Below are 24,188 nucleotides of genomic sequence, written 5' to 3' on the forward strand. Positions count from 1 at the left end.
CAAGCATTACTTCAACAAATATGAAAATGATAGATTGTTACTTACTGTAAAGATAACACATTGAGTTACAGACAAGCACAATGAAAACTCTGTTACACACTGAGTTTTTGGTCAAAGCCTTCTTCTGAAAAGAAAGGAAAACATACCCACATTCGCACAAGCAGGCGCACTACTGTTATCTCGAGCCCCTCAAACTTGTCTCTGCTAGGTAAAGCAGCTGGAGATAGTGGTTGTCTGTGTGAGGTGTGCTTACTTGTGTGAAAGTGTGTGAATTTCCCTTTTTTCTGAAGAAGGCTTTGGCCAAATCTTTAGTGCGTAACAGTCTTTTTGTCGTGCTTGCCTGTAGCTAAGTGTTTCATCTTTACGGTGAATAGCAATCTATGATTTGCATAATTGTTGATATTCCAACCTGCATTTTCCATTGTTTGGTGCATTATTTCATACAGGTATAGCCTTTTTCTTTGTTTTGTTACGCTACAGTGATAAACATATTGATATATGCAGCACGCAAAGTAGTATTTGTGTGGCTCAAAATGTGATGAAATAATGCAAGTCTAGTCTCTTCAGAAATATTATTCAAGAGCAAAGTGTATATTGACAACATTTAATATTTCTTTTGTATTTTTTTAAAGAAATGCCTTATGTAAAATGCTATTTCTTAAAAAATAGTGCATTTCAGTTTGTATAATACAAATTATTGTTCATTCCTCATACAGTGAAGCAACTGGTGTGAAGGCGGGTGATCTGTTCATGTCCTACAAATCAATGTTCCAAGATATTCGTAATGCAGTTGATTGGGTGCATTTACAGGTAGTGTATCATTTCAGATACAATATTATTTCATGTAAATCACACTTTCTGATTTGTATAATTCATATTCTAAGGAGTGCACATGTTATCAAAATACATTGCCACTGAACAGTAGGTCAATGTCCTTCGTGTGTGTGAAAATGGTAGCCATGTAAGACACATGAAAGGTGCAGCACTGTAAATAATGGCCCCTTAGGCCATGAAGTGCAGAGAGGCCCCTATGCTAAGAGGCACCTCATATTTTGGGGGGGAGGGCCCAAATGATTTTAGTGATTAATTTAAAAATGTATTCTTGCATTCAATGTATACATGGAAACTCATGAGACAGAAGTGAACAGAAGTGTGCCAGCAAGTGTTTCATACTCTTTCTTTTTCAATGTTAACTGGAATGCTACAGCACGTGCCAGCCAGTACTGCTTGCCACCCACAGATACCACCAGTGCTATTTTTCTACACACAGTGGTCAGGGTACATCAGCTAGTGCTGTGGAATGTGCTACCTTCTTCATTTTTGTGTCCTTCAATTTGTGTTGATAAAAATAGGCTCTCCTACTAATAATCCCTTAAGCTTTTTTGTATGTTTGTGTAGATGCAGTACTGGAGTGCAAGGAAATTGCTAATAGAAAGTGTTTTGCACATTACAAATGTGGACATCAGTTATCAATATGATGCAGTTTATTTTCTCTTCATTTATTGATGTTTTTTGTTATATGGGCTGCTCTTAAATGTTTGCTTTAAAAAAAAAACAGTGTCTAATGGTAGGTCATATTTAAGTGATGCTCAAAAGAGAAAATTAAAAGCATGCTGAGACAAAGTTAAAAAGGCCATAAAGATAGATAAAATCATCCAGCAATCACCTACATGCCCAGAACAGATATGCACTAAAATTATTAATGAAAGTGAAATCAGAAAAAAAATCTGGTGATTTAAAACTTGAAAGTGGAAGTCAATATACTTGCAAAATCAAAACAGGAGAGGGTTCTGACAATTTGCAGGTTCATATAGGACACTATACCAGCTGTGAAAATGAATGGGGTGTAAATTCTGGTGATGCACAATTTGAAAACAGACCATCAGCCATAGGAACTGATTCACCACCAACAAATTGTTCTTCTCAACTTCAAGATAATCAGAAAAATTCGCCTTTTAGTACTGATCTAGGATTATTCCAGGGCAAACTGAATGAATGGAGTAAACTAAAAACTATAAATAGCATGCCATGCAAGCCTCTGTATCGTACCCTTAGACACAATAAAACCAAAAGATAATTTAGCTGTGACTGTTATTATAATTATACTAAAACACATCAAAAAATTGAACAATTTTGGTGCTGCTACACCCCTAAATTAAGTGCAGTAACTTATATTGCGTAGAAAAATACATGGCATGATGCACAAATTACTGATTGGCGAAGTCTAAACAAGAAAATAAATGAGCATGAAACTTGCACTACACATTTAAATATGTGTATTACTTACAGCTTTTGGAAATGTAGTGAAACCATTAATACACTTTTTGATGAAGGGCATGGCCAGATGAAAACTATAATTTCTGGAATGCTTGCTGTTAGATCAGATTAGATTAGATTTACTTTCATTCCAATTGATCCGTAGTGAGGAGGTCCTCCAGGATGTGGAACATGTCAGAAAAACAGCAATACATGACAAATATTTACAACTAAAACAAATAAGCTAATGTACCATTCCACAGGTCGAATGATAGTCATTTTTTAATGAACACTATATGAAAGAGTCATTTTACAAATACTAATGCACTGAATTTAAAATAAAAAAGTTTTTTATTTATTTATAAGGTAATAAACATTTTATACAACTACTATAATACTTATTTACAACGAACGCATTACTGCACTGAAAGGGTGCAGAAGTTAGATTATACTTACACACACACACACACACACACACACACACACACACACACATTACTGCACTGAAATTGTGCAGAAGTTATATTGTACTTATATACAAATCAGTTGTTTTTACTAAGAAATTCATCAATGGAGTAGAAGGAGTTGGCCACCAATAAATCCTTTAGGCTTCTCTTAAACTGAATTTCATTGGTTGTTAAGCTTTTTATGGCTGCTGGCAAGTTATTGAAAATGTGTGTTCCTGAATAATGCACACCTTTTTGTACAAGACTAAGTGACTTTAAATCCTTGTGAAGATTATTCTTATTTCTAGTATTGATTCAATGAATTGAGCTGTTGGTTTGAAAAAGTGATATATTTTTAATGACAAATTTCATTAAGGAATAAATATATTGGGAACAGTAGTTAGTATCCCTAGTTCCCTAAACAGGCTTCTGCAGGATGTTCTTGAGTTCACACCACATATAACTCTTACTGCACATTTTTGTTCCCGGAAAACTTTAGCTTGGCTTGATGAATTACCCCAAAAAATAATCCCATATGACATTATGGAATGAAAGTAAGCATAGTATGCCAGCTTTTTCATTTTTATATCCCCTATGTCTGACAAAATTCGCATTGCAAACAGAGATTTGTTAAGACGCTTCATCAGTTCTGTGGTGTGCTCCTCCCAGTTGAATTTATCAAGCTGTAACAAGGACATTAGCTCTATGTTGAACTGCTTTCAGTAGCTTTCATGAAACTGAAAAAGGGGAACAGATTCGCAGTTTCTTAAGTATAATAGAACTGCTCTCCAGATACGATCCTTTCCAAGGGCACATCTTTCAAATAAAAACTCTAAAACAAAATATTTGAGACCACGAATTCAAAATAAGATGATACAATTGTTAAATGATTGTGTTTTAAAGAAGATCAATGGGGAAATTAAACAGTAGGCATTCTTTTCACTTATTTTTCACCCCCCCCCCCCCCCTCTTGATGCATCAGAAAGGACCAAATTAGTTTTATTGTCAGATATTTGCACTTAGATATAAGTAAACCAGACTGAAAAAGCGTTCGAAATGATGGAACTGTTGTTAGGATTCCGTGTAGTAAGGGGCCATGGTGAGAGTTTTGAAAAGAAATAGTAACTGCTTTAGAGAGATGAACATACAACTAGAAAGGTACAGAGGTTAAGGTTATGATGGTGCTGCATCTATGAGTGACAAATACTCAGTCAAGAATTAACATTCAAGAATTAAAGCATAGGTCCAAAATGCCGAGTTTACACTTCATTTAATTTAAATTTAGTTTTTAATGATTCTGTTGTGAATATTGTGGAACTGAAACAATTTTATGAGAAAATATGATGCATTTATGTTTTCTTTAGTACTTTTGTGGTTCAATGACAACAAAAAGATGGAACTGTTGCAACTGACAACTAGATGTTCGTCTAGATTTGATTAATTTTTATCAATCAAACTGAGTTTCATACAAATTTTGCAGTGCCCATCCAGTATCATCTTAAAGATTAAGAAGCAAGCAGAGAGGGAGGGAAGAAGTTTCTAATTTGATAAAAAAATATGGAAACTTTTGATTTTTTCCCGTCTCTTGTATTTCAAAGTAAGGTTTTGGAAAATCTTAACCTAGTTTCCAAACTAATGAGTCCCATAATGCTAACATAGAGAATGTTTCTCAACTACTTCAAACTTCAAGAAACAATCTACTCACCATGAGAAACAGTTTTGAAGTTGTAGCGGAAAAAGCAAAAGTACTAGCAAAAGTTTGAAGCATTGATCAAAGTTGACATCACAATGTACCCATAAAGTGAAGAAACGTTTTGACAAGCTTTCTGCAGATCATAAAATTGTGAATACACTAACATTTTTTTCAGAACTCAGTTTTCAATGCTTCTGATTACTTCACCTTTTTAGTTAGAAAATGAAGATATTCAAAAAATGGCAGAGAAGGTGGTTAGAAAGTATGAATCATATTTAACCATAAATATTTCAATGAATTTATTAGCCTAAACACCCTTATGTGGAAATAATTTTGAAAGAAAGGGAACATGTAGTCAATTAAAGATGCATGAAGCATATCAAGCTGCAAAAACCGGGCCATTCTCAAACATCCACCTCTTTGAATGGTGAAGGATCACTGAATGCCACTTCATATGACCTGGCAGCCTTCCCTTCCCTGGCTACACTGTTGGAGGACCACGCTTGCCGTCGTGGGAAGAAACACTTTCTCCGCTACCTCGTCTGTGTTAGGACACATTCACCATCACAAAGCCAATGTTTTCTTTATTTCTTTTTTTTTAATCAGAGCTTCTTCTGCCATCCAATCTGCAGCATTTTGTGCTTTTGATTGTCTTGGCCATGTCCTAGTGTCTATTACCCCTCACCAGTCCCTGAATATGGTCCAGGAAGTGAATTGTCGTGGGGACCTCATCCTGCAAACTTATGAGGAACTCCAGGCTAATCTGGAGTGACATGGCATTTATTTTGTTCGGCGTGTGCAGAAGGGTCACAAAGACAACCACACTGATACCAGCGCTTTCATTCTGGCTTTTGGGGGGATACACTCTCAAAGAAGGTCAAGGTTATGTGCTACAGATGCGACGTGAAGCTGTACATCCCACCACTCATGAGGTGCTTTCTGTGCTTATGTCTTTCTGCTGTGTGACAGACCCTCTATGTGATGACTGTGGACACGCGCTCCATGAGGGAAGCCCCTTTGCTCCGCCCCTTGTGTGCATCAGTTGTCATGATCACCATGCACTAACTCATTGGCCCTTGCAGAGCACCTTGTGACACACTTTGCAAAGCATCAGCATCCTCTTCCTATCTCGCTACTTTTGTCCAGCAGAAATGCTGAGTTGAATAGACCCCTCTCTGTTTCAATCCCCACCATGCTGAACCCTATAATGAATTCTTCACTGAATGGGATTTCTTGCAGGCTCATACATCTGCACATGACACGGCCCCATGCCTGGATACCAGCCACAGCCAGATGAGCCAACACTTGGACGTTACCCAGAGGCAGCATCTACTAAGGGTCTTCAACCGCATTTGGCTCATGGGTGCTTACCTGTCACAGTGGCGAGACAGTATAGTTATTCCCATCCTTAAACTCAGGAAGAACCCAATGCCTCTCGATAGCTACTGCCCAATTAGCCTGATGAACGTACTTTGAAAACTGCTTGAGAGGATGGTTAGCTTCCGATTATGTTGGCTACTGAAATCTCAGGGCCTTTTGTACCCATATCAGCATGGCATCCCGGAAGGCGATCTCCAACTGACCATTTACTGAGATTGGAAACAACAATCCGACATACCGCTAGCACCTTGTTGTGGTCTTCTTTGATCTACATAAGGCATAAGACAAGGCTTGGCGCCATAGCTTTTTAATTACCCTTCATGACTGGGCTTTTGCAGCGCCCTTCTGATTTTTACCCCACCGGCTCTTCCGGGTTTGAGTTAGCACTCTGCTCAGCACTCTCCTATTCAGGAGAATGGTATCGCACAGGGTTCTGTGTTAAGTGCCACACACTTCCTCAAAGCCATCTATGGGCTTGTAACCTCTGTTGAGCCTGTGGTTACCCCGGCATTGTATGTCAATTGACTTTAGCATTTGGTGCAGCTCCCATTTGGTAGCATCTGCTGAGTGCTGGCTCCAAGGTGCCATCTGACAGGCCTCTGTCTGGGCCATCTCCCATGGCTTCCAGTTTTCTCCCTCCAAAACATGGGTTATGCATTTTTGTTGTCTAACCACAGTACACTCCGATCCAGAACTTTATTCAGGTGACCAGCCCTTCGATGTTGTAGCACTGTCCCATTTCTTGCACCTTATTTTTGATAAAAAGCTGACATGACTGCCCCATATTTGCCACCTGAAAATTACGTGCATGCAGAAGCTTAATGCTCTCCGTCTCCCAGACCACAAATCTTGGGGTGCAGACCATGCTATTCTTCTCTGTCTATACCGTATTCTGGTCTTGTTCAGACTGTATTATAGTAGTCAAGTTTTTGGGTCAGTGGCTTCTTCCACTCTGAAAATACTTGACCCTGATGTCTCTTCACAGAAGCAGGGATTGCCTGTCTACAAATACGACGGAGCCAACTCCTGGTTTCTTACGTAATCACCATTTGCCAATTCCCTGACCATCCGGTGTATACTTTCCTCTTTGCAAACAAGGGATGTCTCCCTCCTGATAACTGCCGATGGGTCAGATTGCCGGTTGGGATGCGTCTCACTTCCCTCTGTTGGGATCTTCATCTCCACTCACTGGAATGCGCCCTGTGTATTTCCTCCCCCCACCCACACCCCCCTTCCCACCCTTCCCCTTGGATGGTGCCTAGGCCATGGATTAAGACCAATTTATTCCAAGGTCCTAAGGTCTCTGTCACTCCTAAGGTTTTCCGGTGTCTTGTACATTCCATCCTTGCAGAGTTCCAAGGTGCCACCATCTTCTACACTGATGATTCTAAGATGATAGATAATGTGCGGTATGCTTTCACATCTCCTCTTTGCTTAGAACACCATTTATTGCTGGGATCATGTAGTATATTTGCAGCAGAGCTGCTAGCCATCCACAGGGCCCTCCATTTCGTTTCTCAGGCCTCCTTCCTCAGTGTTTTAATGTGTACTAACTCAATGAGCAGTCTGCAGGCTATCAACCGATGCTACTCTCATCACCCTTTGGTCTCTGCTATCCATGACTTTCTCTCTGCTGCCCATGACCATGCTGCCACTCAGTTGTCTTCCTCTAGGTCCCAACTCGTGTGTGCATCCCAGGGAATGAACTGGCTGATCATTTGGCTAGAGAAGCAGACACTTACCCCTTTCTCTTTCATGATTACAGCTGCAGATATGTGGATCTACATCAGATATCTCTTTGCCCCAAACGTGAAATGACATCTGGTGTGCTACTGCTCTCAGTAGTAAACTCCGCGGAATTAAGGTGTCTACTGCAGTTTGGCGGTCTTTCTTCAGCTCCTCTTGGAAGGAGTCAACTATCATAAGATCTGTACGCATTGGTCATACCAGGCTCACTCATTGTTTCCTCTTGTGTAATGAACCTCCCCACAGTGTGGTTGTGGAGCCAGACTGACAGTATCCCCTATGTTGGTGGAATGTGCCCTTCCTTTGGCTCTTCGTATTAGGTATAGTCTTCCAGAGTCCTTAAATTTAATATTGGCAAATGATTCATGGATGGTTGAACTGGTCCTCAGTTTCCTCTGTGAAAGTGGTTTGTATTTTCGGATATAAGGTTTCACTTTACTCCTGGAGCAGGGGCAGGGTGGTTGTGGTTGGGGCCTCTCTTCATGTTTTCTCAGTCTGGGACCCATGGCCAGTCCCCCTCACGAAGGCTGCTGTTTTATCCCTTTGTTTTCCAAGTTTTCAGATTTGGGCTACCCTTTTATACCTTCTCCTGAACGTGTTTTAACTTCCTCGTTTTTATAGTTTGACTCCTCTGACTGGAGCCACCCACTTTTAGCAGAACCCTTCTCTTCCATGGGTAACTTTGGAATCATGGGACTGATGACCTAGCTGTTTAGTCCCATAAGCTCTCTCAGTTAATCAATCAATCAGTTTCCCTTGTGAAGTCGTCCAAGTGTTGTCTCCGGACCATGTTGTAATGAAGAACAGCACCACATTGCAGCATAACTGCTTCCTGATTGACACACACTCTTCTTTCCTATTCCTTCAACTGCCTTATGTTGATGATGAGCATGACTGGGAGACCTCACCCTAGGATTGGCAAATTTTTAAAAATATCAATATATGTTATATCAATATTTATAAAAGAAATTGATATTATCAAGACAAAAATATTGATATTTTGGCCAATATTTTCAGTATTAACAGAAATTTAAAAAAATGAAGTCACAGAGAAGATTAACAAACATTAAAAAATTGACAAATACTGTATTAACTAATAAAAGACACACAATGTACTATAAAATCACTTATTAAAAAGATAGAAACTAATTAATGAAACTAATAATCATCACCAATAGACATTAACAGAGCTCTCTGTTTAATATGTTCCCCTGCAGACATAGTTGTTTTGGAGACTCAAATCAGCTTGAAGACAAACCAGACATTGTTGTTACTTTTTGAGCATAATCACAGACACACATGTAACAATGTGTGGGCTGGTCGCACAATGCACTGACACTGTGTTCAGTTCAATTACATAAAGTATGTCACGTCATGATAACCAGCGAACAGTAGCAGAGCACCTAAGCAACTAAGACACAGCTGGTAGGAGGGCATCAGGGTGTCTCATTCTTTGATGGGTATTCTAGGTACTGTTTGAATGGCTTCACTATATTGTCAATAGATGGCATGTTACACATGATATGCCACACTGAGTTCCACCATTCTTGGGAATATCGTTTAGCCAGACATTCCTGACAGTGACGAGGCAGCAGAAGTGAAATGGATGACGAGAGAGAAGTCTTGAATTCTTGGTAGTGAAACACTTTTTATACATGTTCTGAGCATGAAATATTGTACTTACCATAAACATTTCAGAAAACGGAGTCCGTTTTGCATTAAACACTAGTGCTGTAGTGTGCATTATTTTTGTGTTGAGTGTATGTTACTTTTACAGTGGGGTTAAGAGAAGCACACATTCTGCCTCATAGTTGGGAGGAGGAAGTGATAATTTCCACCATTCTCATTCAGTGCTGTCACAAAATGTGTGTGTTTTGCACATTGTGCCTATCATTTGCAATGGTAGAAATGACGGAAGTAAAAAGCTTTCATGAATACGCAGTATAGATACATTCATGTTCAAATCTGGTGCTTAGTTGTAGGACTGAATATGAAAATAAATTAAGCCCATTGTAAGACATTTATTGTCAGATTGGAAAGATTGGTAGTAGTTGGAATGGGCAAGAAATCTGCTGATGATAACTATAGTGCCTGTGAATTAAGAAAGGACAGAAAATTAAAATATCCCTTCCAATATTCAGTATCAAGTAATCTGTAATTTAAATTGCATCAATATATATCCATGTCTTTTGCCCATCCCTACCTGAGTTGCGCTTCCATTCATTTCCACCAAATAGTTAATATATTATGTTATTTTTATCTATCTTCCCTAAGTTTTGCAGAACAGTGTACTTGCATACTTGAAGATAATGTGTATAAAAGAGTTTTTCTCTCACTTCTGTTTAATTTTTAAGGTGAATCCATAGTACATTGGGAAGGTGTATGGAAAAATCATTTCAGATTTAAAATTTTTTGTCTGTTTTTTTTGCTCATTGCCCAACTTTTCATTTCGAGTATTGTTAAAGGCAACATTCATCAGGGTGATTCTGTGATATGTTGCTGTATGTATCTTTATTTATTCATTCATTCACACAGTGTTTTCTGTAAATCCTGTAATAAGGAAGAGCCTTAACACTGCCATGGGGCCACTGGCAGCCACAGTGAAGCCTTGTGCCTCACACTTGACACAGTGGCCCGGCTTGACAGTGAAACATACATCACTATGTACGTGATATTCTAAGGGATGTGAAACATATCTACTGTTGAGTCCCTGTCCCTCCATTTTCATGTGACAGGGTCAATGTCTTATCCTATGTGTTTATTAGATAACAGGATTAAGTGGGAGGGAGGACAATTGCACTATTACTGAGAGGGTTTGCTTTTAAATTTTATTTGCTGTCTTTGACAGGCCAGCTTGCAAGTTGTTGCTGTATAGTGAGCTGACTATGGTTCCCCTTCCCATGTTTTTCTGATGTGACATTATAAGTAACAGAAGTCACAGACTTGTTGCAGGCATCCCAGGAAAATAAATATCTCTCTGCTGCAACTTCAACCAGATTAATCAATGATAATCAGTAAAAGTTAACATCTAAAAGTCCCAATAATAAAGCACTAAACCTCACTGTCACATTGTAATTCAGTCAACAGATGAGATGGAAAGATACCTCTCTCATGTGACAACTGGAAGGTGAGGGGTACAGTAGAATACATACATCTGCAATGTCATACCACAAGCAGATATTGTAATGAAGGCAGCCTGTAATAGTAGCTGAGAGGTTGTAACTTTAGATTGAACCTTCTGCTCTGCAGTGGGGTGTGAACTGTTTTGAATCTTCCTGGAAAATTAAAACTCTGTGCTGGACTTGGACTCAGAACCTTGCCATTTGTGGACAGTGTTCTTACCAACAGTTTTAATCTCCCACGAAGTTTCATTGTATTTATACTTACACCATGTCAGTGTCACACACACACACACACACACACACACACACACACACACACACACACACACACCCACACACACCCCTGACAGATTCTTTTGAGACTAGAAAGTTCTCAACTTTTAAGTTTTCAAGCACAAGAATAGAAATCAGCATAAAATGAAATCTTAATAGACAGAACTGGTGCTAGAACTAACTGTACTTTGAAATAAGTTTGCACTTCATGCACTTTTTGCTAGTCGCTCTCTGTGTGAATAGAAATGAATGGTATGGTAATTGAAACAGTTTCTTTAATGCATGTAATTATAGAACTCAGAAATTGAGACTTGTGAAGTAAATATCATCTTGGAATTTGGTGACGTTATTTATCATGATTAATTTATGAATAAGGTTGTATCTTTTTAATTCATCTTCTGTAGTTGCTAAATGAGACTCTTGATTCAGTATCATGAAAGAAGTAAATGTTGTAAGCTTCACAAGTATTCAGTGCTGATACAGAAGGTGTCCAAAATAAACCATATGTAACTTGCAAACTTTTTTTATATAAATGTATGGCCTACGACGTTGCAAATAGAGACTACAAAAGTTTTCCCTCTAAATGCCACATCCTCAGTAGATTTCAATATGAGATGCTCTGATGGCACGACAAATATTCAAACAATATTCTATTTCATTCCATGAAGCCTGGAGCCTTTTTGTTATTACTGTAGCCATAGCATCCCATATTGTGGTCTTTCAGGTGTAAGAGATTGTTGATCTTAACCTGGTGGACAATGTTTTTTGCATAATCCCATAAGAAAAAATCTAATGGGGTAACGTCTGGAGACCTAGAAGGCTAAGCATTTGGCCCACCTCTGTCAGTTCACCTCCCAGGCACTTCTCTGTTCAGAAGTTCCCTGATGACGGGGCTGAAATGTGGTGGAGCTCCATCCTGCTGGAAGATAATTTCATGTGGTAGTTATGGGAGACCATACCATTTCAGCATATCCAGGTACAAAATTCCAGTCACTGTCCATTCTAAGAGGAAGAGTTGTCACTATGATCACCATGTTATACATTAAGCCAGTGCCCAGGTTGACTTTTGATGTCCCTCTCCATTTCACATGAGACGTGTGGATTTTCATTACTTCATATTCTACTGTTTTGTGTGTTTACATCTTCATGTCACTTCATCAGAGAAACACACATGTTGCAGAGTCATGTAACTCATTAATCCTATGTAGCATATACAGTGTGAATTTCATACATACAACTTTGTCATTAGGTTTTATTGCATAAATCATTTTAATCTTGTATGCTCTCAGACAGAGCCTTCTGTGCAACAAATCATGCCGTGTTGAGCATGGAATCCATAACTGCAAACTAGCAGCATGAACAGATTTACGTGAGCTTTGTGCAGTGCTTCTGTAATGTGGTCGACATTTTCTTCAGTGGTCCGTGGTTTTCCAGGAGATTCTACGTAGCAGACAATGGTGTGGTTCTCAGTTCATTGTGGTAGAATTGAATACTTTCCTTGTAGATGATTGACATACATATTAAATTCTAAAACATTGTACATACATGACAGCTTGCTGCTCTGCTCTTGCACTGTCATGATTTTAACTGCGTGTAAACAAAAGACTTGCATAACCTTGCCAGCCATGCAAAACAAAAATGCCAGAGATCTCTGTGTAGTGAAGGCAGTTGCCCCCCCTCCCGTATTTGAATCAGTTTGCAAGTTATTAAAGTTTTATTTTTGATTCTTTCAACTGGACACCCTGTATTTTGCACATAATCTCTATATTATCTTATGCTTGCATATAGTTCTGAATATGATTTGGAGACAAAACTATTTCCCAGTTTGACACAGCTGGACAAGGTTTGGATACTAGAAATAGTGTGCATCAGTATAGCATGTCAAGGGCGACTGAAATTATTATCATCATTATTTCTTTACTTTCTCAGACGTTAAGTCTGGTTAACATTGGAAAGTGACGCGGACCTTGATCAAGCGTCACTTCCTTTTAACTGTACAGGATTGCATTTAGGAACTTTTGGGTAATTGAACATGTATCAATAATTACGGATTTCTGTAGTTGTATATATAAGTTTGGATGTAGCTGTATTGCATTGATGTACTGGTGGATATTGTGTGGTATGACTCCTGTAGTTGATAGTATAATTGGTATAATGTCAACTTTATCCTGATGCCACATGTCCTTGACTTCCTCAGCCAGTTGGATGTATTTTTCAATTTTTTCTCCTGTTTTCTTTTGTATATTTGTTGTAATGGGTATGGATATTTTGATTAGTTGTGTTACTTTCTTCTTTTTATTGGTGAGTATGATGTCAGGTTTGTTATGTGGTGTTGTTTTATCTGTTATAATGGTTCTGTTCCAGTATAATTTGTATTCATCATTCTCCAGTACATTTTGTGGTGCATACTTGTATGTGGGAACATGTTGTTTTATGAGTTTATGTTGTAAGGCAAGCTGTTGATGTATTATTTTTGCTACATTGTCATGTCTTCTGGGGTATTCTGTATTTGCTAGTATTGTACATCCGCTTTTGATGTGATCTACTGTTTCTATTTGTTGTTTGCAAAGTCTGCATTTATCTGTTGTGGTATTGGGATCTTTAATAATATTGTTTGATCCTGTATTGCAATCATGAATCCTTCCGTCTCACTGTATATATTGCCTTTTCTTAGGCATGTGTTGGATGTGTCTTGATCGATGTGTGGCTGTGTTAGATGATACGGGTGCTTGCCATGTAGTGTTTTCTTTTTCCAATTTACTTTCTTCGTATCTGTTGATGTTATGTGATCTAAAGGGTTGTAGAAGTGGTTATGAAATTGCAGTGGTGTAGCCGATGTATTTATACACTCCTGGAAATGGAAAAAAGAACACATTGACACCGGTGTGTCAGACCCACCATACTTGCTGTGGACACTGCGAGAGGGCTGTACAAGCAATGATCACACGCACGGCACAGCGGACACACCAGGAACCGCGGTGTTGGCCGTCGAATGGCGCTACCTGCGCAGCATTTGTGCACCGCCGCCGTCAGTGTCAGCCAGTTTGCCGTGGCATGCGGAGCTCCATCACAGTCTTTAACACTGGTAGCATGCCGCGACAGCGTGGACGTGAACCGTATGTGAAATTGACGGACTTTGAGCGAGGGCGTATAGTGGGCATGCGGGAGGCCGGGTGGACGTTCCGCCGAATTGCTCAACACGTGGGGCGTGAGGTCTCCACAGTACATCGATGTTGTCGCCAGTGGTCGGCGGAAGGTGCACGTGCCCGTCGACCTGGGACCGGACCGCAGCGACGCACGGATGCACGCCAAGACCATAGGATCCTACGCAGTGCCGTAGGGGACCGCACCGCCACTTCCCAGCAAATTAGGGACACTGTTGCTCCTGGGGTATCGGCGAGGACCATTCACAACCGTCTCCATGAAGCTGGGCTACGGTCCCGCACACCGTTAGGCCGTCTTCCGCTCACGCCCCAACATCGTGCAGCCCGCCTCCAGTGGTGTCGCGACAGGCGTGAATGGAGGGACGAATGGAGACGTGTCATCTTCAGCGATGAGAGTCGCTTCTGCCTTGGTGCCAATGATGGTCGTATGCGTGTTTGGCGCCGTGCAGGTGAGCGCCACAATCAGGACTGCATACGACCGAGGCACACAGGGCCAACACCCGGCATCATGGTGTGGGGAGCGATCTCCTACACTGGCCGTACACCACTGGTGATCGTCGAGGGGACACTGAATAGTGCACGGTACATCTAAACCGTCATCGAACCCATCGTTCTACCATTGCTAGTCCGGCAAGGGAACTTGCTGTTCCAACAGGACAATGCACGTCCGCATGTATCCCGTGCCACCCAACGTGCTCTAGAAGGTGTAAGTCAACTACTCTGGCCAGCAAGATCTCCGGATCTGTCCCCCATTGAGCATGTTTGGGACTGGATGAAGCGTCGTCTCACGCGGTCTGCACGTCCAGCACGAACGCTGGTCCAACTGAGGCGCCAGGTGGAAATGGCATGGCAAGCCGTTCCACAGGACTACATCCAGCATCTCTACGATCGTCTCCATGGGAGAATAGCAGCCTGCATTGCTGCGAAAGGTGGATATACACTGTACTAGTGCCGACATTGTGCATGCTCTGTTGCCTGTGTCTATGTGCCTGTGATTCTGTCAGTGTGATCATGTGATGTATCTGACCCCAGGAATGTGTCAATAAAGTTTTCCCTTCCTGGGACAATGAATTCACGGTGTTCTTATTTCAATTTCCAGGAGTGTATGAGTGATTGCTTTGTGTATTTTGCTAGTTTCTGCTCGTTCTAGAAAGAATTTTCTTAAATTGTCTACCTGTCTATAATGTAGGTTTTTTATATTGATAAATCACCTTCCTCCTTCCTTTCTGCTTAATGTGAATCTTTCTGTTGCTGAATGTATGTGATGTATTCTGTATTTGTGGCATTGTGATCGTGTAAGTGTACTGAGTGCTTCTAGGTTTGTGTTACTCCATTTCACTACTCCAAATGAGTAGGTCAGTATTGGCATAGCATAAGTATTTATAGCTTTTGTCTTGTTTCTTGCTGTCAGTTCTGTTTTCAGTATTTTTGTTAGTCTTTGTCTATATTTTTCTTTTAGTTCTTCTTTAATATTTGTATTATCTATTCCTATTTTTTGTCTGTATCCTAGATATTTATAGGCATCTGTTTTTTCCATCGCTTCTATGCAGTCGCTGTGGTTATCCAATATGTAATCTCCTTGTTTAGTGTGTTTCCCTTGACAATGTTACTTTTCTTACATTTGTCTGTTCCAAAAGCCATATTTATATCATTGCTGAATACTTATGTTATCTTTAGTAATTGGTTGAGTTGTTGATTTGTTGCTGCCAGTAGTTTTAGATTATCCATGTATAGCAAATGTGTGATTTTGTGTGGGTATGTTCCAGTAATATTGTATCCATAATTTGTATTATTTAGCATGTTGGATAGTGGGTTCAGAGCAAGGCAGAACCAGAAAGGACTTAATGAGTCTCCTTGGTATATTCCACGCTTAGTCTGTATTGGCTGTGATGTGATATTATTTGAATTTGTTTGGATATTAAGTGTGGTTTTCCAGTTTTTCATAACTATGTTTAGGAACTGTATCAATTTAGGATCTACTTTGTATATTTCCAATATCTGTAGTAACCATGAGTGGGGTACACTATCAAAAGCTTTTTGGTAATCAATGTATGCGTAGTGTAGTGACCTTTGTTTAGTTTTAGCTTGATATGTCACCTCTGCATCTATTATCAGTTGCTCTTTACATCCTCATGCTCCTTTGCAACAGCCTTTTTGTTCTTCATTTATAATTTTGTTCTGTGTTGTATGTGTTATTAATTTCTGTGTAATGACTGAAGTTAATATTTTGTATATTGTTGGTAGGCATGTTATGGGGCGATATGTAGCTGGGTTTGCTGTGTCTGCTTGATCTTTAGGTTTCAGATAAGTTATTCCATGTGTAAGTGTATCAGGGAATGTGTATAGGTCTGCAATGTAACTGTTAAATAATTTAGTTAGATGTGAATGTGTTGAGGTGAACTTCTTTATCCAGAAATTTGCTATTTATCTTTTCCAGGGGCTTTCCAATTGTGAGTAGAATTAATTGCTTGGGTGACTTCATGTTGCAAAATTATCACTTCAGGCATTTTTGGTATCGTCTTGTATGTGTCTGTTTCTGCTTGTATCCACCGTGCATGCCTGTTATGTTGTACCGGGTTTGACCATATGTTGCTCCAGAAGTGTTCCATGTCTGTTATGTTTGGTGGATTGTCTATTTTAATGTGTGTGTTATCCGTTGTTGTTGTTGTGGTCTTCAGTCCTGAGACTGGTTTGATGCAGCTCTCCATGCTACTCTATCCTGTGCAAGCTTCTTCATCTCCCAGTACCTACTGCAACCTACATCCTTCTGAATCTGCTTAGTGTATTCATCTCTTGGTCTCCCCCTACGATTTTAACCCTCCACGCTGCCCTCCAATACTAAATTGGTGATCCCTTGATGCCTCAGAACATGTCCTACCAACCGATCCCTTCTTCTGGTCAAGTTGTGCCACAAACTTCTCTTCTCCCCAATCCTATTCAATACTTCCTCATTAGTTATGTGATCTACCCATCTAATCTTCAGCATTCTTCTGTAGCACCACATTTCGAAAGCTTCTATTCTCTTCTTGTCCAAACTATTTACCGTCCATGTTTCACATCCATACATGGCTACACTCCATACAAATACTTTCAGAAATGACATCCTGACACTTAAATCTATACTCGATGTTAACAAATTTCTCTTCTTCAGAAACGCTTTCCTTGCCATTGCCAGTCTACATTTTATATCCTCTCTACTTCGACCATCATCAGTTATTTTGCTCCCCAAATAGCAAAACTCCTTTACTACTTTAAGTGTCTCATTTCCTAATCTAATACCCTCAACATCACCCGACTTAATTCGACTACATTCCATTATCCTCGTTTTGCTTTTGCTGATGTTCATCTTATATCCTCCCTTCAAGACACCATCCATTCCGTTCAACTGCTCTTCCAAGTCCTTTGCTGTCTCTGGCAGAATTACAATGTCATCGGCGAACCTCAAAGTTTTTTTTTTTTTCTCCATGGATTTTAATACCTACTCCGAATTTTTCTTTTGTTTCCTTTACTGCTTGCTCAATATACAGATTGAATAACATCGGGGACAGGCTACAACCCTGTCTCACACCCTTCCCAACCACTGCTTCCCTTTCATGTCCCTCGACTCTTATAACTGCCATCTGGTTTCTGTACAAATTGTAAATAGCCTTTCGCTCCCTGTATTTTACCCCTGCCACCTTTAGAATTTGAAAGAGAGTATTCCAGTCAACATTGTCAAAAGCTTTCTCTAAGTCTACAAATGCTAGAAACGTAGGTTTGCCTTTCCTTAATCTTTCTTCTAAGATAAGTCGTAATGTCAGTATTGCCTCACGTGTTCCAGTATTTCTACGGAATCCATGTCTGGTAAAATTTCTTTTGGTTTGTGTTGAATGTTTGGTTTTGTTTCCTTCTATTTTCACTTGTTTTGTATCTTCTAAGTCGTTTGGCCAATGTTTGTAATTTCTGCTTCTTTTCATCTAATTGTTCTATCGCTTCTTGTTGTGAGATTTTACCTAACCTTTTTCGTTTTTTTTCTGACATTTCATTTCTTATAAATTGTGTTAGCTGTCCAATGTCTTTTCTCAGTTTTTCTATTCTGATCTGTAGCCTGTGTTGCCATGCTGGTTTTGTGGGTTTCTTCTGTGTGTTGGTTGGTTCTGATCTCTGCCTAGTGTGTATATTTAGTGTAGTGAGTGCTCCTATATAAACCAGTAGTTGTAACTCTTCCATAGTTGTGTTTTCATTTATTTTGTTGTGTATGATTGTGTTGATAGTTTTTATTGTTGTTTTGGCTTGTGGGTTATTTGGCGGTCTATGCAAGAATGGTCTAATGTCTGTATTTGTGTCTTTGTATTCTATATATGTCAGCTGAAATTTTTCTTCTATATCTAACATGTGTGTCACTTTGTGTTCTATTTGTGCTTGTTCTGGTGGCTGTCTTAAGATTTCGTTTTCTTCTGATTGTTTAATTGATGCGTGTTGTCCTTTGTTTGTTTGCACTGGGATGTTTGAGTCCATTACTGTATTTTCTTCTTCTTCTGATTGCACATTATTTTGTTCCAGTATTTGTTGTACTTGTTGTTTGATGTTTTCTAATTCTGACTGGGGTATCGTGTTATTTTTTATTATTACACGGATCTGATCAGCTAGTCGTTGTTCTGTTAAAAAATTTAATTCTGGGTATCTGGTAATAAATGTTATGTATACTTGTGATCTGTATCCAGTTGTGTTGGTTCCTAGGTTTGTTGCTTGGTAATAACAGAACATGAGGTGTCGGTTAACTTCATCTGACCATCTCATCCTCTGTCTTTGTTTTCCTTCTAGGGTAGTTGCAGGAAGCATATCCTGCAAAACACCTCTATTTGGATTTAAATCATTTTCCAGTTGGCTAGCAGTGTTGTTACCATTGTGGGCGGGCATAGGGTTCAAGCGTCGTCCCCGACCAAGACGGCACTTGTCCGAGGCTTCTTTAGTTCTGTCCTGAACCAACTAATCACACTAAAAGGGGAACAATTATTATTATTATTATTATTATTGTTGTTTTCAACTATTCCCTTTTGAGAGAGTGATTGAACTTGAGTAGTCATGATATCTTCTTCATTTTTCGTTCTTCCCAAATTCTCTCCATATGTTCACTGTGTTCCCTCTTGCGTTCTTCCAACCATCTTTTCCGGTTCTGTTGTCCATATCTTCTTGTTTAAATGTGTGTTTCTGTATGATGTTTCTAAACTGTTGTCTATTGTTTATGTTGCGTTGTGTGATCCCAGTTCTTTAATGTCTTCTTCTGCTTCAGTGATCCACTTGCCTTGTTTTTGCCCTTGTTTACTATCTCAGATTGTTTTGTGAGCCTGCTTTTATTCATCCTGCTGATATGACCATAAAATTTCATCCTTCTCTTTCTAATGGTTTCTGTTATTGTTTCTATGTCTTTGTAAATCTCTCTAGTTGGTCTCTTTATCCAAATTCCTTCCCGAAACACTCGTCCATATATTTTCCTCAGATTTTTTCTTTCCTGCTTTTCAGTCTCTCTGATCTTAGTATAACCATGAATCACTGTAGTTTCTGCAGCATAAAGTGCTTCTGGTAGGACTACTGTGTTGTAATGCCTTAGTTTTGCATTGACAGCTTATATGCTTTTTGTAATCTAGAGATTCTATCTTTATTGGCTATTGAGTTCAGTCCTGGTGGTTGGATTATCTCTCCCAGATATCTGAAGTGGGCAACTTGTGCTACTTTCCCATATTGAGTAGTAATGGGGAGATTATCTACAAGTTTGTTTTCTGTATACTATGTTTTCTCATAGGAGATTTTTAGCCCAGTTTTCTGTGATATTTTGTGCAGTTTTTCCAATGCAAGTTTGGCTTCCTCTCTATTGTTCGTTAGAATGGCAAGATCGTCTGCAAAAGCCAGACACTTCACCCTAATTCTCTGCTCTTTTTTAATCCCAAACGCAATTACTTTTATTTCCTTTTCCTGTGTCCTCACAATATTTTTCCAGTACCATGTTAAACAGAAAGGGGGACATTCCATCTCCCTGGCGAACACCAGTGCGGATGTGAAATGCTTCTGATGCTTCTCCCATGAATTTAACTTTGGAGGTTGTATCTGCTAATGCCTGTTAAATAATTGACCTTGTTTTCCTGTCAACGCTGAACACCTCTAAGGTGTGAAATAATGTTTGTCCATCTATTGAATTGTAAGCCTTTTAAAAATCGACAAAAGTTACCACAGTATTTCTACATCTTCTCATTTGCAAAATTGTTTTTAAGTTCCATATCTGTTCGATGCAAGTTCGACCTTTGCGAAACCCTGCCTGATAGTCCTCTATTAACTGGTCCGCTTGTTCCTCTAGTCTGTTCAACAGGGCCTTTGAAAGAATTTTGTTTATCACAGGAAGCAGTGAAATTCCCCTGTAATTATTTGGATTGGTTTTTGCACCTTTTTGTGGAGAGGGTGAATTAATGCACATATCCACTCTGCAGGTATTTGTTCAGTTTCCCAAATATTTGATATAATTCTGTGGGTTGCTTGTGTGAGATTATTGTCATTTAATTTCCATACTTCTGCTATGATTCCGTCTTTTCCTGGAGACTTGTTGTTCTTCAAAGAATTGATTATTTCCTTTACCTCTTTAAGTGATGGTGGATTTGAATCGAGATTGGATGTGGGTTTTTCGAAATCTAGTTGTTCTGTTGGAGGCTCGCAGTTGAGAAGTGAGTGAAAATATTTAGCTAAAATTTGACAGTTATTTTTAGAGTTGGTTTCCAGTGATCCATCAGGTTGGCGAAAGTGCCGATTAGGTGGTTGATACCCTGTTAGGTTTTCTTTGAAAATTTTGTAAAAATTTCTGGTATTGTTCTTGATAAATTCTTGTTCAATTTCTTTAAGCTGGCTTTTATCATATGTACGTTTTTCTCTTCGTATTGCCTTGGACGAACTCTTCTGTATTCTCAAAAATTCCTGCCATTTTTCTGTAGTTTTGTTGCTGCTGAAAGTTTTCCAAGCTTGTATTCTTTCTTTTATTGCTTGATCACATGCACTGTTCCACCATCTGCAGGTTTGACACATTTCATAGTGTTTTTCAGTACTTCTGCAAGTTCATTGCATTTCGTTGTGTTTGATTGCCCAATTTCCTGGAGAATTTCCCTTGTGTTAAGTTTAAGGTATTCTGGATCAATTCTAACTGTTTTGTTAATTGGTGGTTTCTTTCTGTTAGGTTGAAATCTAATCTTTATTTGCAGCAGATGGTGGTCTGACTCAAAAAATCCCTTTCTTGTTCGTACGTTGAGTATTTCTTTGGTATTCTTATTAGATATGGCAACATGGTCTATCTGAAATTCACCATAAGTTGAATTTGGTGATTTCCATGTTGTAAGTTTGTTTACAGGTTTAAGGAATTGTGTAGACATGATTTTAAGATCAAAAATTTTTCAGAAGTTTATCAGTCTCTCGCCATTTTTATTTGTTCTCTTGTGAATTGTATGAATTCCTGTTATTTTCCTGAATTTTTTCTCTTTGCCGAGTTGTCCATTGAAACCTCTGAACATAATTTTCACGTGACAAGTAGGGATTTTATTTGAGGTTTCCTCCAGTAGTTCCCAGAAGTCATCTATTGCCTTTGGATTTTCTCTATTGTAATCATTTGTGGGGGCATATGCATTTATCAGTGTGTATGCCTTGTTTCCAGATTTTACTGAGATTGTCGAGATTCTTTGTGATTATGGAGGCTATAATTGATTTGTGCACAACAAAAGCTGTACCAAATTGTTTGGGTCCCTTGCTCAGCTGGACTGCAGGTTTTCCTTTGTAGATTCTGAAGTTTCCTGAATCAAAATGATTTTCGTCAGTAAAGCGTGTTTCTTGAATTGCAAGGATTTTTATGTGGAATTTTTCCCTAGTATTTGTGAGTTGTTTGAGTTTACCTACTTTGGAGAGTGTGTTTGTGTTGAAGTTTTTCTGTTTTGGTCTTAGAGATTTTGAGAAGCTCCGACTCTTCTGCACATGACGTACCTGGTCCCGCAGAATCCGATGACCAGGAAGATTCAGTCTAGAGACTGATACCTGGCGTAGTGGATTTCTTTCCTTTCGTTGCATCATGCTTATTCAAGTTGAAACTTGTTTTGTGGTGATCTTCTATGAAGGTCAAATGTTTACGATTTGATTGTTGAGATCAAGAAGAGCATCGAGCAGCTGGACCAACTAGGTGAACAGATGCTGACCGCTACCTGCTGGATTCCAGAACAGACACTAGTGGTTTTGCGCTTGTTATTATTATTTTATAAGTGCTGTATTATGAAACACTCTTGCATACTGTGTATTGTTTTCATTCGTGAAATGGAAATTTATAAATGGGTAAACTTTTTGCATGCCTATATTTGTTATTAATATAGTTTTGTAAGCTATTTTTTACATATTTCAAAAAATTATAAGGTATTACATGTGATTTTTCTTTGTTTTTCAGGGAGATTTAAAATCTGAGACTATTAAAAACTTAGATGAATACGTGAAAAAAGATGAAAGGCTGCCCATGTTCCTCACAAGGATACGAGAGAGTGGAGCAAAAGTGTTCCTTCTCACTAACAGCGACTACTGTTTTACAGACAAGATAATGAAACATCTGTTTGATTTCCCTCATGGAGCAAGAGTAAGTAGTCTCAGAGTTTGAAATATACCATTGCATTCTATACACAGAATTTGATATCTTGCCATGAATTCAAAGTGGTGAATATTCTCACAAGAATTTGTGATTTCATATAGCTTTTTTGCATTTTATTTGTATTTATTTATTTATTTCATGTTCTGGAGATCCAGGTAACATGTGAATTGCGTAACTTACATAAATAGAATAAAAGATACAATGTAAATAAATATCAAGTTAAGAACATATACTGAGTTAACAGAAAGTTATGTTACACTTAGGAATATCAATAATATGTACAGGAAACAAAGTTAAGCTAAGTATTACAATAAATAAATAAATAAATAAATATGTAAATAGTAGTCACTAAATTTTTGAATGTCTATGCTAGTGCTCAAAATTAAGTATTTGTAAAACAGTTGTAAGTATAGTAGTGGTTTGCCAGTTGTTCATGAAGGCGTTTGATATGCAGTTGGCATGCATTAAACAGGTTAATGCTGTAGTAATGAACTCCTTTCTGAACTAGATGTGGTCTTTTCAATTCAGTGCGCAAACTGTTTTTGGTTTTTGTGTTGTAGTCATGATATTCGCTGTTGTCTTTGTACAGGGAAAAGTTATTACAGGCAAATGACCACTGAAGTGACAGGGCAAAGTATCAGAAGAGCTGTTGATTTACAGGAGAGGACAGTTACAGAAATTGCATTATCTTCCACATTGCTAATTGTTGTATCAAAAGGAATATTCATGTGAGAAAACTATAAAATCACGAAGAGAGACAATGCCAGACCAGTACTTATCTTCAATAGGTGAAATTCCAGTACTGATGACAGACACATTTAAAAGCAGAAAAATAACTGTTCTTAGCTTTTGGAATATTAGTTCATTCCTCAGGTAGGACAGATCTTTGTGCCCCCCTTTGCCCACAAGACAGATGGGTCTTTTTAATTGTGTCATGTGAGTGATTTGCCCCTACTTTGCAACCTTCCCAATCTAGTCATCTTTCCTCCCTGAGGTTGCAACTAGCAGCACCAAAAGCTTGGAACAGTTTTCTCAGTTTTAAAATGTGTTTTTCAGCAGCACTGGAATTTTGCCTCCTGTAAGGTTTCGACTGTATGACTGTAGTAGCCAAGATTATTTAATTTATTTATTTTGAGTCGATAGAGACAAAGGATCTGATTTTTGGAGTTAAAATTATCTTTTTCTGGAGTCTTTGTGGTTCATGACTAAGACTTTTGAACAATTTGTACTTCTTTTTAGCTCTCTACGTCAACAATCCCCCCCCCCCCCCCCCCCCCACCTCGCTTTTTTATTCATTCTCCTTATTGAGCCAATTTATGTATTAACAAAAGGCAAGCAAATTGTTGAAAGTTAATCTGTAAACTGTATAAACAATAAATTATCACTATATCACTTAGCACTATTCATGCTAATGCCAGCTAAATTTAGCAAAGTAAATTATAAAGAAAGTTCTACTACTTTAAAAAGAAAGCT

At 38.8% G+C, this 24,188-nt stretch overlaps 1 protein-coding gene across 3 annotated transcripts in view; it reads left to right on the top strand.

Moving 5' to 3' along the window:
* Positions 1 to 24,188, top strand: part of LOC126088610 (cytosolic purine 5'-nucleotidase) — a 486,141-nt gene that overhangs the window by 400,308 nt on the left and 61,645 nt on the right. For all 3 annotated transcript variants that reach the window (XM_049906843.1, XM_049906834.1, XM_049906850.1), the window contains exons 6-7: positions 717 to 810; positions 22,521 to 22,703. In XM_049906843.1, coding sequence (XP_049762800.1) covers positions 717 to 810; positions 22,521 to 22,703 — 277 coding nt within the window. The remainder of the gene's footprint in view (positions 1 to 716; positions 811 to 22,520; positions 22,704 to 24,188) is intronic.

The sequence above is a fragment of the Schistocerca cancellata genome, chromosome 1 (assembly GCF_023864275.1).
Source record: "Schistocerca cancellata isolate TAMUIC-IGC-003103 chromosome 1, iqSchCanc2.1, whole genome shotgun sequence".
NCBI classification, from domain to species: domain Eukaryota; kingdom Metazoa; phylum Arthropoda; class Insecta; order Orthoptera; family Acrididae; genus Schistocerca; species Schistocerca cancellata.